We start from the raw sequence: 13,824 nt of genomic DNA, 5'->3' as shown, positions 1-13,824 counted from the left end.
GACGAGTCCATTCAGCTGCGTGTATAGGGAACGGTTGTTTTGTAGAGGTGGTGTTTTTTGTTTTACAGAAAAAATATTTGAAAGAATAAAAATTGAAGCAAAGTTCAATCATTTAACAGTAACTTTAAACTACTAGAGTCAACTGTGGGAGAGGACCTTTGTGAATAATGTTCACCCACATCATAACACAGTATAGTTTGATCCAACGCCATCAAAAAAATGCAGCGCCGATGTCTGAAATACAATGGTCAGAAAACTGGACAACATTGGATCAGTTTATTAATTTATCGTAGTTATTTTTTTATCGTCTTGAGTACAGTCTGAAAATTGTGACTTCCTCGTAATATCAGCGAATATGACAGTTTTACCCCCCTCTTCACTTAATGGAGTTTTCCATCATGGACGCCATTCGCTGACGGTAAGTATCGTTCCCCGTAAAAATTCACAGATAATTATAGGTTTTATCTACCGTTTCTTCTTCAGGAAATCATATACCGCCACTGTCTAAAGTATGTAAGCGTTACCGTGAAAATTTAGTGATTTGTTTTCATACATATACTGCATATAAAAATATATATCTATATTCTCACGACTATTCACGATGTGGGCCTTGCGGGTTAGCAATGTATGAACCAAAAAATGGAGTGTGAGGGCGAAAAACGAACATTGCTCAAATGCAACTATAATACTAAATACAAAATATCTGACACAATTTAAACGTTGCTCGATTTAAAAGAAATGCCTCCTGCGCTTCAGTTTCTGCTACCATAGTCAGGTCCCCGGCATCATGAGTGAGCTGAAGGACTGCCCCCCTTTGAAGTACTACGACTTCAAGCCTGTGGAGCACGTCAAGGTGTGTCCTCGCTACACGGCCGTGCTGGGACGCTCGGAGGACGATGGGATCGGCATCGAAGAGCTGGACACTTTGCAGCTGGAGCTGGAGACCCTCCTGTCCTCGGCCAACCGTCGCCTCAGAGCTCTGGAGGAGCAGAGACAGGTGGGGAAGCAGAAGAGAGTCATTCATCCATCCATTTCCCACTTATTCTGCTCAGGATCCTCGGGAGTTTGCCACTACACCATCAGTGACTGAGAATAATTCCATTTCGATGGATTTAAATAGTGCCATCGCAACAGGTCTAGAGCAATACTCCTTATTAAGATAGCATTGAACCCCGCCTGAGCAAGTCCTAGGTGACCGCGGCAAAGAGAAAATTCAACAGCAGAAACACGGTGTGGGGAGGCTGTCTGCCTTGACTCGTTGGGTTGTGGGAGAGTCGGGAAAGCAGTTTCGAGAGGGAGAGAGTGAGACCGCAGCTAGGATGGAGAAAGCAATGTGTCCCGTTTTAAATGCGTTGGCAATAATAATGTTACGGTGAACATTAATATTAATGGCGCGAGACTTTTTCTTGCCTTGCAGATCCTCACAGACTGGCAGGACAAGAAGGGAGACAAGCGCTTTCTAAAGATGGGAAAAGACCCCGACCCTGCCGCGTCGGCACGCCACAAGCCAAAGAAGCAGAAGTTAGATGGCAAAAGTAGTCACGGCCCAGGGCCAGGTCCCGGGAGACCAAAATCCAAAAACCTGCAACCCAAAGGCCAAGAATATGAATTTACGGATGATCCTCAAGACATTCCTCGCACTCCGAAGAACGACGTCCCCAACAGGTCAGTAATTTTAAAAAGGCAAATGTAATTTATTTCAGTAGTTCCGTTCAAAAATATAATGAAATTCGTGACATAGATTGCCTACAAATCGAGGAACCTATTTTATGGTTTCTTTGTAACACACTGAAATCCAACATTCACCATCTTCAGAAATTAGAATAAGAAACAAACAAAATGACTTTTGACGTGCGGTAGGAATCACACTGAGGAAAAGTGTTGGATGAATCGCGAACATAAATGTTTTACGGTTTGAATTGAACCTCTGGAATTTGACGTGGAACTTTTCGAACAGATTCAAATGAGTCACATTAGTTGTTGCGCACCCGCCAATGTTTTCCGGTGCTTTTGTCCTCCTACGAAATCGTTTTTCCATGTCCCGTAAAACGGCCAACCCCGGCGACAGACAGGACGGCGTCCAAAATGATCTGTGTCGTTGGCTCTTCAGTCGGCATCGTTTGTCTTTTCAGATTTTGGGCCTCAGTTGAGCCGTACTGCGCCGACATCACAAATGAGGAGATCCGGTTGCTCGAGGAGCTACTGAAACCGCCGGACGACGAAGCCGAGTACTTTAAAGTGAGTGTGTCCGTGGGGCTATTGTCGAAATCTGTTTTACGTCAAGAGCCGCGGGCTGAATTTTGGTGCCGTCTGTGGGAACGGAAGATTCCAGCGTTGGGGAAACACTACTCGCAGCGCTGGGCTCAGGAGGATCTGCTGGAGGAGCAGAAAGAAGGAGCACGGGCCAACGACAAGAAGAAGAGTCTCGTGGGCGGGCCGCTGTCTGAGCTCGATGCAAAAGGTCAGGCAATACTGCTGCCGGGGCCTGCGGAAAGAACCGTTCCCCGTTCCTGCGTCTCACGGGAAGTAGCGGATGATGAGAGGGAGCCGGTGGAGAGGCTACGCCCAAATTGCACAGAAGCAAAACGTGAAATGTCGTTGAGCCGATGCCTCTCCAAATGCTGCCACTGAAGAGCAAACTTAGACGGTGCAATGCAAAGCCACCTCTGGATGTTTGATAGCCGTAGGAACATTGGTCAACCGTAAGATTTACACAACTCTAGAAAACATCCCGGGTGGGGTTCATTTTTTTTATTTGTGAATTCGGTGATCTCGCCATTTCCTCTGATGAAGTGAACTTTTGATGTTACGGCAATGCTGGGGCGTCGCCACGCCGGGTACTGTGAAATGTTGATGAATGAAAATTCTGCGCAGTCGCAAGGAGCCTTTTTCTTTTGGATTCGAACCGTCGGCGTGCCTCTTCCTCCTTTTGCGCAACGTCCGCGATGCAAAAGAGGCGCGCGGAGCGTGACGTCATGATGCGCTCGGCTGATGTTTACCAGATGTGGACTCTTTGCTGAAGAAGTCCGATTCGCAGCACGAGTCGCCGGACGACGGCTGTCCCTTCGGCCCGCTCACTCAGCGTCTCCTCCAGGCTCTCGTGGAGGTAATTCCACCCGGGGCCGCGAATGTTTTGGAAAAAGGGTTTCCCCGGACCGCGTGGGTCAATCACGCGCGGCTTTCGGCGGCGCCGTGCGCGCTTGAGCTTCAACGAGGATGTCGTCTCTGTTGCATTCAGGAGAATATTATATCCCCCATGGAGGAGTCTCCGATACCGGACATTTCGGGGAAGGACGGCAACGACGGAGCCGGGACGTCTCCTCGAAGCCAAGGCAAATCTTTCAGGTAGGTCCGGGATAGCCGACGAGCTCACGATGGGGGTCGCCCGCCACCACAAATCGACTCTGCCCTCGTAGCGCCCCTCACACGCGTTCCCTGGAGGCTCGGATCAAGGAGGAGCTGATTGCCCAGGGACTCCTGGACTGCGAGGAGCGACCCGGTCCGGGCGGAGACTGCGAGGACGAGGTGCTGGTGGAGCTCCAGAAGAGACAGGCGGAGCTCAAAGCGCTGATTGCTCACAACAAAAGCCGCAAGCAGGAGCTGCTCAGGTGAGCCTCTTCCGAAGGTGCCCCGCAAAGTCACCCGCGAGGTCCCGGCAGCCACCTTGCGCTCGTTTCTCCTCCTCAGGTTGGCGAAAGAGGAGATGCGCAAGCAGGAGCTGAGGCAGAGAGTCAGGGTGTCTGACAACGAGGTGATGGAGGGATTTCGCCGAATCATGGCAGCCAGACAGAAGAAGCGCACTCCGACCAAGAAGGAGAAAGACCAGGCATGGAAAGCTCTGAAGGAGCGGGAAAGCATCCTCAAGTTGCTGGATGGCTGAACGAACCGAGGAAAGACGGATGTTAAAAAGTGCGTGAGGAAGAATTTTGGACTATACTCGCACACCGCTGCAGGTGCAACTTCAAAAGATGGAGCTCCCTACAGGTGGCATTTGAGGCGGGGGCTTTCTCGCGTCCTTTCTCAGCGGTTGGTATCCACCACACCGTGATCTTGTTTTGTTCCGGTTGTCTGGATGATTTTTCTATGGCCTCTTATCGGTGTTTGTATCGATGACGACCAATTAAAAGCTCTTGTTGTAATGAAACGGATTCTGAAGTTCTTGTGTTTGTCCTCCTCAAAATTCTGATTCAAGTCCTGAAAAGGTGACCAGCATCACTGAGGTTTTGGTGTACAAACCCGCCACGCCGCCCGTACTTTTCGCGGCACCACAAATTCCTGCGTGGCGGCGACCCGGGGAAGGAGGGAGGACAGTCTCTTTCAGGTAATGAGACTTTACCTCAATGCAGGAGTGCTAAAGAAAAAGATGTCGCCTGAAACTTAAGTATTGAACTGGTATCTCAAACATTTTGGGGAACACGTAAGTAAGCAAGGTTGAAAGAGCCGTCAACTTGGAAAGTAGCGCGTTTCACAACGACACCGAGATGCGTTTCCTAAAACGCCGCTAGATGGCAGTCCTACCTTGTTTCATTTTACCAGGTGGCCAAGCAAATCGGTATAAAATACCGGACGCGCTAAACTTGCCTACGCTAGGCCCGTCAAAAAAAGGTCCAAATTATAACAAATATGTTGATGAAAAACACCCGTAGTCTGTCAATATGAAATAAAAGCAGCGCCCGCGTGACGATGCGTTTTCATCCGTTCTGACTTCGAAAGCTCGTGCGTGTGTCGGTACGGTCGTAACTCTTCCACCGATTGTCTTCATTTCCACAGCTCATCCATTTGGATTTCAGTCATGTAGACCAGGGGTCCCCAACCTTTTTTGCCCCACGGACCGGTTTATGTCAGACAATATTTTCACAGACCGGCATTTAAGATGTGGCGGATAAATACTACAAAATAATACGCTAAGAGCTGCATGAACACTGGGGGGTTTTCGAGACAAACACGAGGAGCGTCCAATTTGGCCGCAACACTCTGATCGCTACGGTCTTAATGCCTTCAAAATACGATACAACACAAATTCAAAGTGCATGAAAATCTCAACTCACCACAATGCTGAATCAGTGCGAGCTCCGCGCTTGATTTTCTGCAAGCGGGCGGTCCCATCTCGGGGTAATAGGAGACAATGACACCTGAAGTGTGTGCTTCATGTCGATTGTTTTAGTCGCCGTCGCTGCACAAAACCCCCGCCTCAACACAGGTAGCATGTCGGAAATGGCAACAGTGCTTTTGTGGCGATCTCAGAGTGTTCAGCCATAACTTGAATCCAGAACACCGGCAGAGTTGTTGTCTCGAACGTACTTTTGAGGCCGCCGTCATTTGCGATCTCCGGCGGTTTATTTTACTCATTTAGCAAGCTCTGGTGTTTTTAGCGTAATCAGTCACGTGACGGAGAAGCGTGGTTTGACGTGTGTCAAGTGGCACAGCCGGATGTAACGGAGAATCCGGTTAATTTTTCAAAATAAAATATCTTTCGTATTCCAAAATAAATACGATGGAATTAATGTAGGTTCTTATTGTGCGGCCCGGTACCAAATGCCCCGAGGACCGGTACCGGTCCGCGGCCCGGTGGTTGGGGACCCCTGTTGTAGACCATCTTGACATGGGGTCGCTTTGACCGTGTCGAAAATTGCGGGATTAAGAACGGCTCGCAATGAGCTAGTTTGTTTAGGCTTTTGTTTAGTCTTTTTTTTAAATACACAAACCTTTTGAATCCTCTCCAGGTGAATGAGCGACAGAATACACAGACGGGCCTTCGGTCCCCGCAGACTGTGCGAAGCCCACAAAGCCTTTGTTGCATTTGTTGTCATTCTGAGACCTCAGCTGAAGGACAGGTGGGCTTTATAAATTGCATTGAAACACAGCATATGTACTCACTCGGTCACCATTTGTACTTCATTACCGTGAGCTGCTCTAAAGTGTACTTTTAGCAGCGCAGGTGGGGTTTTTTGTGTTCTCCCTGACACTGTGATCAGAGAGGTTCTCAGTCTTAATTGGCTTGAAGCCAAGGCCCGCCCTCCTCTTCCATCTGCCACTGTGAAATTCAGCCACGAGGTGAGCTTCTTCACTAGTCCCTGTCACAGCCTGTGAACCTTTCTGGCTCTTTGGGCGGTGGGAACGTGCTTCGTCCCTGGAGGGCTTTGAGTAAAATATTTGAATTTGAAGTACGCTGACATGTCTAAAGTAGAATCAGGTTTGGCTGCGCATGTGTTTAGGCCGAGTGCGACGTCTTGATGATTTTTGCTTGCATAGCAGGAGACATCACCAAATTTGGCGTTTCTGCTCTGTAGAGACTTGACCACAAACTTCCCTGTCAACTTCCACTTTCTGCTTATTAGTAGCATGATTTATTTTGTCTTCACTATGTGAAAAGCATCCTCAATTGTGTTGTCATCCAATGACTAGATTGGTCATTGAATAATATGGAATTGATATTAGGGCGGTGTAAATATAAATTCGGCCACCGATTCGGGGTACACCCCACCTACTGCCCCCCGACCATTGGGATAGGCTCCGGGACCCTCGTACGAATAAAGCGGTCCAGATTAATGGCTGGATGGATGCCTACCAGCACTGTAACTGGAGAAGAAGCTCTGTCATTGTCCAACTTGTTCTGAAGTGATCTGCATGTACTGTATATCGCAGTCCTCCATGTTACTCCTATACTTCCCTGTACGGTATCTCCTTGTAAATCGAGGCAGGGAGGTGGGGACGGGGACGGGGGTCTTTCTGTTCAGCATAACTCTTTGTTTTGTACGCTCTGTCTCTTTCTTTGGGGCCTTCGCTCCTACTCCACCTTGGCCTCTGCGTTCCCGAACAAGGACAGCGAGAACCTCACGAATAAACATCTTCACTCATACATACTGGATGAGCACGCACGAGAGAGACGCGCGCAGGCAAAGGCTCGGAACGCGTCGTCGCTGTCGACGCCTTGTCCAAAGGCTTTGTGGATGTCCGAGCTAATAGCGACCGCGTATGACAAGCGGCTCTGTGCGGCCAGGGGTCGCGCCCGGGCGGTTCACCTCCTGCACAGAGAGCGATTGTCTTGAGGGCCGCTTCCACCATTCTGACGTCACCATTTGTCCTGCAGCAAAACCGTTGTCGCCGCTCTCGTGCCAAAGCTTGAACGACCTCGCGGCCTCACGTCCGAGGCGCAAATGACCCCAATGGGCAAGGAGAGACCATCAAAATACTCTCCCCTCCTTTTTCTTTACCTTCCGTGCTTTTGAATTGCATTTGTTTCTCATTTGCATGGCAGTTGATGTCTTTGGCATATGGCTCCTCAATTTGGAGGCACTAATGCAAATCTTTTTGTTTTGTTTTGTTTTTTTTGCCTCATTCACTCCACCCGACAGGAGTGAAGCGAAAGACTCGCCTGTGAGTTGCCGGCAAATTTATCAGCCGTACCCTGACGGTTTTCTATCGCTTTGGTTTCAAATAGACTCCACCGTGGACAGGTGAAAAACGGAGGTGCAGCGAGATGGGACTGACGCAACCCGTCCAGGAGACAGAAAAACAAATGAATGGACAATAAAAGAGTGGAAGATCTTTCAGCCGCAAAGGGGGAGGCCCACTCCGTATGGTTTTCACGTTGCGTTCCTGGAGGTATAATGGCCGACACTTTTCTCCTTGTACCGTTACCATGGCGATGCACTGAATGGACTCCAGAGCACTCACCGACTGCCTTGTCAAGCCGCAGGTAGTGAACAGTGCATTTAAAAAACCAAACAGGCGGTCACCCTTTTCAGACGACAACAGCTTGACTCTTGAGTTTTGAGTGCGGAGAAAGTCAATGACTGTGTCCTTTTGGAAAGATGTCGATGCTCGCGCCGCAACGACGGGAGGAGGGAAAAGGTGCTGGGCGCCTTCCCGCACTGGCGGGTGGGGACCGCAGAGGTCAAACCCCGTTTTAACACCGCGATTACAGACTAGCGGTATCTCACAAACCGGCCGCAGTACGCGAGGGTACAGAGAGAGAGCTGTGAGTCGGACAGGCTCCTCTGCAGCACTGGGGCGCCGCAGGGGACCGTCCCGGCTCCATTCCTGTTCCTCCTCTACACCTGGGACTTCAGACACATCACTCCAACCTGCCGCCTTCATAAGTTGTCCGATGACTCTGCGATCGTCGGCCTCATTACAGAGGGAGCCGATCGGGAGTACGAGGGACTGACGAAGGACTTTGTGGACTGCTGCCGGCAGAATCAGCTCCGGATCAACCCCGGGAAAACTAAGGAGTTGGTTGTGGATTTCTGCAGGAAACCGTCCTCGCCTGCACCGATGAACATCCGGGGTACGGACATAGAGAGGTTGCTGACCTCCTACAATAAACTGGACGGAGGGCCAGTTGTGTCAACAGGAGGACGCTAGCTAAGCTAAAAGCTATGATGGACGGTCCCTCCCAACCCCGCCAACCTCGCCCCTCGCACCGGGTGCCAAAATGACGTTTTGAAAAGACATGATGTCATTTCTGGGGATCGGGGAAAGAGAGTGGCCATTTTTCGTTTTCCCCAAAGGTCACGTTTTGCCAAAATGTCTGCTTCTGACGGTCAGGATTTAGCCATCGGTTGATATCGGTGGCGTTTTGTCGGCGCTTGCCAAAATGTGAAGAGTGTCGTCGGGAATGTTTCTTGAGGTGGTCTTTGGCTTTTGGATTTGGAGGTGGTGGAATGCGTCGATGTCGAGGAGGATGTTCTTCCTGCAGTTTAGCGTGTCCGGTATCGTGCGGGGATAGTCATTGAAGGAAAGACGCTTTTCTCACCGCCCACAACCTCTCTGCCATCCTCCCTCCCTTTTGTTCCCTCTGCTCCGTTATTATCAGCGTCATGATTAGGCTCGCTCTCCCCTCGCCGGCGATGGAGAGGAGGGCCGGCCGGCCGCCCACACGGTGAGAGATTTCCAAGAGCGGCGGCAGCGCCGAACGAGAGGGGGATGAAGACAAGAGGGCCAATAAAGTCCATCTAAATATAGAGAGCGGGGTCCTTTTTTCTCTTTTCCTTATAAAGAGCTGCTGGTGAATCACGGTGGACAACCCTCGGCGCGCACTGATCACTCCCTCCAGAACTGCATGGAAAGACACTCGTACACACCCCAACGCACGCAGGCTTACAATGACAGGACAGAGAGCTCAGTGAGAGCCTCCCCCCCCCCCCGCCCCCCGCATGAGAGGGGATATAGTGGTTGGCGGAACATACTAAATTAGGAGAGGTCAGAAGTAAACCCCAGAAAAGAAATGATGAGAACAGTGAGTGATGGGGGGGGGGGGGGGGGCTTCCCGGCCTGAAAAGTCAAGATCAGTGTGAGAGATGAACAAGATTCAAATGACCAAGTGACTAAAATATCCATGGATGAAATTCTTGCCCGCCCTCTCTACATAGAGCGATGCCCCCACCGCACCCCACTTTTTTTTTCTCAATAATGCTGTTTTTTTTTTCTTGCATGCAGGTGAGCGCGAATAGAACCACTTTTTTGCCCACCGGCCTCTGTGGCTTTTATTCCTGATCAAAGTACCTTTTTCATTGCAGGAGAGGGGGAGGGGTGGGAGAATTTTTTCCCAATTGAAATTAGCGTCGCCGCAAGCAATCGTTTACGTCTTTGACTCATCACCGATGACCCGAGCCTTTCCCATACCTGTCAACTTTTCGGAGCGCCAACCTGTATAAACTACCAAAAAAATCCTTATAAAGAGCAAAAAATCCTTATAACATACCAAAGCATTTTATGTCAAAATAACGGCACAGAAAAAAAACCACGAAATTTTGAATGATATTAATTGTAGATCTCCATAATACAATGTCTGGTTAATGTCTAATCATCATTCTACTTAGTGGCATTACTGTGTTCAGAGTTGTATTCCGAAAATGAAAGCATTCGAGTAGACGAGCACCATTCTGGGCAAAAGCAAACGGAACTGCCTGTTAGGGGGGGGGGGGGAACAAATAACGGAAATTTTCAGAATCCGTATGATTTGTGCGATACGGCCATATACGTAAGATTCACCACAAAATCCGTATGAACTATGGCTAAACCGTATGAGTTGACAGGTATGCTTTCCCCATCCGTTTGAATAATCCGAGTTGAGTCCGCATAAAGGTGGCTTCGTCAAGGAACTTGATTGCATGACACGGGCACAGAAACGGCAGCTGCAACATCACACGGACTAACTTGATTTATCCGCATACCTGATCTGTGGCAGACTGTCGTGTGCAGTTGTCACGACAACAGCCCGTTGCCGAAGCCCAAACGCTCATGAAATAACGACGTGAATGATAGACAGCTCATGCGCCGGTTTGTGTACAGGCCGGTGTTTCGGCGGGTCACGTGGAGTGCACCGTTGGAAGGGAAAAGAAAAAGAAAAAAAAAAGGGGGGGGCATTTTCGCAGCTGTCCTCTTTTGCCAGCATTGAGAGCAAAGTTCACAAGTGGAGCGGGGGCATGAAGTGCGCTTGTTGACGTCCTCTTTTGACGCACCTGTTGCCCACCGTCCCCCGCGTGGTATGCTGATCACGGCGTCTGCGGCGATGACGGTTTGCGGTCGTGCGATTGGCTCCGAAAGCGGAAGCTCGGCTGTCAAGAGTCACGGAGCGCCTCGCTCGTTTCTCAGCTGTTGTTATTGCTCGCAACAGCCACGACCTGGCCCGTTTCCTTTCGTCTCTTCCTTCTGTTTTCAGATCGAGCCCCCGCCCCCCTGCCCCAACAATGCTGGCTGAGTCTCAGGTCGAGGTGGAGGCCATACTCCTTCCCCCCCAGCGTGCTAGCCTGAGATAAGGAAATATGGCACAGAACCAAAGCACCCACCCCCAACACCCAACCCCCACCCTACTTCTGGCGCTACGTGTGACATACACATACTGAGCAAACAAATGTTTCAGCTAATAATAAAGGAAAGCACTCCAAGTCTGACCGTTTTAAAAAAAAAAAAGTGTCCTTGGTGTTCCACTGGTGTAGGTCACAGGAGCGCGCTTTCCAAAATGCCAAGCAAACAAGCAGGAGGCTCCCATAATGATACCTTTCACTAAAATCTGATCATTTCTTCCTTGGAAGTTGTTTTGGACATTTGTATAAGCACCAGTCGTTGTTTTTTTGGGTGATCTCTTAACACGTACACAACTTGACTAAAAGGTGGTACACAGGTGGCAGTCTTCTGGACCAATCTGAGCGATGATCCTTTTGGTGAAGAGTGCCTAACGAGTCATTTTCCCTCCCCGATCTCTTTGGGGAATTGTCGGGCTGACAATCATAAATGTTAAAGCTGTTCAATATTTATGATTGCAAAAATGTTCAATGGAATGATTAGCCAATCAGGAAGGGACCTTTATTCATTTAACAGCTCTTCCAATTCCTTCACCACAGGGAGAAAAAAAAAAAAGTGTTTGCCACGGCATTGCAGATAAGCTAGCTTTTAGCCTAGCTTCTTCTACACTATCTTCCTGAGATCGCCGAGGCCAGTTTTCTAGGAGCTGCTTTTGCAGATGAAAATGTTTGGTGCAACCGAATGGCTGAAATGAAGCCTTTTGTAATGCCAAACCCGATATTGTCGTGAAGGATTGGAGCGAGGTTCAAGTTCTCCAACTTGTATACGACTGAATCAAAAAGGAAAAAAAAGACAATTAAAAAATCAAGAGTTTTGCACGCCACACGAGGTTTTCTACTTCGATGCGGAATGACAGAAAACAAAGCTTCGGGGGCGCTTCAAGTCATTTGCGTGCTTGGTCGGACGCCGACACTGGCAGAACTGGCATGACGCGAAATGAATATGAGACGAGGATCTGCGGCCGAAAGCATGCGCGGCGCCTCATCTTTCTGGCCCTCTGGAGATGTGGGGGGAGGGGGGGGGGGGAGGCGGGGAGGGTGTGGGGGTGGGAGTGGGCTGACCGTGCTTTCATGACAGTTCAACCTCCCCACGGGCTCTGCTTGAGGCAGACGGACTTCAACCGCGTTCCCGCCTCAAGTTCTGGGAACCTTTTGTTCTTGGAACACGTATGGAAAGAGAAGCTCCATACGGTTCGATTCGACACCACCGCGAACTGATTTGGCGTCAACGGGCGGCGTCACGTGAGCTGTTGTTTGGATGCGTTCAAAAGCAGAAACAAAAAGAGAGCGCTTCGATGACACGCGCCGACATGACCGTGCGTCGGTGGCATCGAAGCCCAACAGAGATCCGATAAGGTTCGGACGCTTTCGTGGTGACACTTCTGAGGAATCCCGAAACGTCAGCGTTGCACAAGCAGCGCGCTGTGACTTGAAGCTTTTTTTTTGGGGGGGGGTTGTTACCCAAGCATGTGAAGGAGAGAGCCTGAAACGGATAGGCCTCATCGTGACTCAGCATGACAGGGGCCTGCACAAGCTTTTTTTTTTTTTAATCATCAAGCTGACGCACTGCCAACTCAGCTCGGGCTCCTCTCTGGTGCGTCTCCACGCGGCGAGGGACGGAGCGGGACGACGGAGAGAAAGACAAAAGGGAAGGAGATGACTTGAGAGGGGGGGCGATCGGCAATGAAGCGCGAGGAGAAACAACACCGCGCTAGCCCGAGTGGCACAAATGTCAAGCAAAGAAAAACACCACTGACAGCCCAAGTTGAGGAAAGCAAACGCGTGAGTGAGAGAGCACAGCCGTGGCAGGAGAGTGAAAGATAACCACTGACAGAAAGACGCGAGTGGGGGTGGCGGTGGGGGGTGGGGTGCGTCACAACGGGAGCGACCGGCTCGCATCGAAACCGCGGAAGCGCACCGTCAACGGTGCCCGCACGCGTTTTTTTTTTTTTGCCAATGAGGTCGGCCCTGTTCAAGAGAAGCGTCCTCGCCAGACGATTCGCTAGCGTCCACTCAGCCATTTTCAGTCAAACGCAGTCGAGTCCCATGCCAGCGAAAGCGCAAGGAAAATCTCGGCCGTCCTTTAAAAAGCAAAGCGCCAGCACTTAGACGCGAACATACGTTCATCCCAACGACTGGACGTGCGCGTCCTTTCAAAGTGAGCGGCGCTGGGCGGAGGCGCGTTCAAGTGAGCCGTCTTCTCAAGGGGCTGACGTTAGCCGGCCACGCTGGGCGCAAAAGTCAAACTCGCTGAGCTTTTTGGGAAGAAACGCGAAACGGTTGTGGGTTTCTTTCTTTCTTTGGCCAAGCGACAAATGTCAGAGAATGAAGCGCCGGCGGAGAGAACGCGCAGCAGCCCGGCAGGGGCCGGTGTCGAGAACTGATAAGTCCAAGTCCGGGGCCTCACGCGCCCCCACCCAAACGCACGTGCGAAGGATCCACTCTCACATTCGACCGGATAACAAGTGAACCCCGTGACCCCATCTTCGCGCCACCGTCGCACGCCAACGATGACGCACTCAACGCAGCTAAGCTACGCTAAGCGTCAACGTTCGAGCCGTTTTGGGGGGTGGAGCTTCGTGTGATTGAAATGACAATCCGATACGCGCTTGATGGAGAAAGACAAACTTCATATTATCACGTTTCATTTCCGTATAGGCTTGTTTGATCTCGAAGGCTGCGTTCTCACAACCGGTACACAGAAAAAAGGGCCAACTTGAGCCGAATGAAGCCAAGGCCTCTTGAACCGATTGTATCGACGGGAAGGTTCAACTTCGCGAGGGCGGCGTGACAAGATGTCCTTCAGTTTGTTACAGTGTCTCAATTCATGCCAAATCTCCCCATTGAATGAACAAGGTACAGCGTCCATTGTTTGCGCCGGAAGATGTTTTGGCCTCCAGGTGGGGCGTATCGGTGGGCCGGGCTGGCGAGCGCGACGTGCAAATAAGGAGGAATGTTTTACTGCTATGTCACTTGTAAGCGAGGGGGGGGGAAAAAAAAAGGCCGGTGGCACGAC

At 50.4% G+C, this 13,824-nt stretch overlaps 1 protein-coding gene and 1 long non-coding RNA gene across 2 annotated transcripts; one reads left to right on the top strand and one right to left on the bottom strand.

Annotated features, from left to right (window-relative positions):
- Window positions 1–262: 262 nt before the first annotated feature.
- On the bottom strand, window positions 263–5,368 carry LOC147201914 (uncharacterized). The gene is made up of 2 exons (XR_015101595.1): window positions 5,049–5,368; window positions 263–979 (listed from the first exon to the last, which is right to left on the bottom strand). It is a non-coding gene; the product is annotated as an uncharacterized LOC147201914 (long non-coding RNA).
- Window positions 788–4,144, top strand: tada3l (transcriptional adaptor 3 (NGG1 homolog, yeast)-like). Its single transcript, XM_086117559.1, has 8 exons — window positions 788–997; window positions 1,418–1,665; window positions 2,133–2,238; window positions 2,326–2,461; window positions 3,003–3,106; window positions 3,239–3,345; window positions 3,417–3,608; window positions 3,688–4,144. The coding sequence occupies exons 1-8, from the start codon at window positions 788–790 to the stop codon at window positions 3,878–3,880; spliced, it is 1,296 nt and encodes a 431-aa protein (XP_085973685.1). The 3' UTR covers window positions 3,881–4,144.
- Window positions 5,369–13,824: the final 8,456 nt, after the last annotated feature.

The sequence above is a fragment of the Hippocampus guttulatus genome, chromosome 8 (assembly GCF_054856545.1).
Source record: "Hippocampus guttulatus isolate MCC_2025c chromosome 8, RoL_Hgut_1.0, whole genome shotgun sequence".
NCBI classification, from domain to species: Eukaryota; Metazoa; Chordata; class Actinopteri; order Syngnathiformes; family Syngnathidae; genus Hippocampus; species Hippocampus guttulatus.
This window is presented reverse-complemented; position numbering and strand designations above follow the sequence as displayed.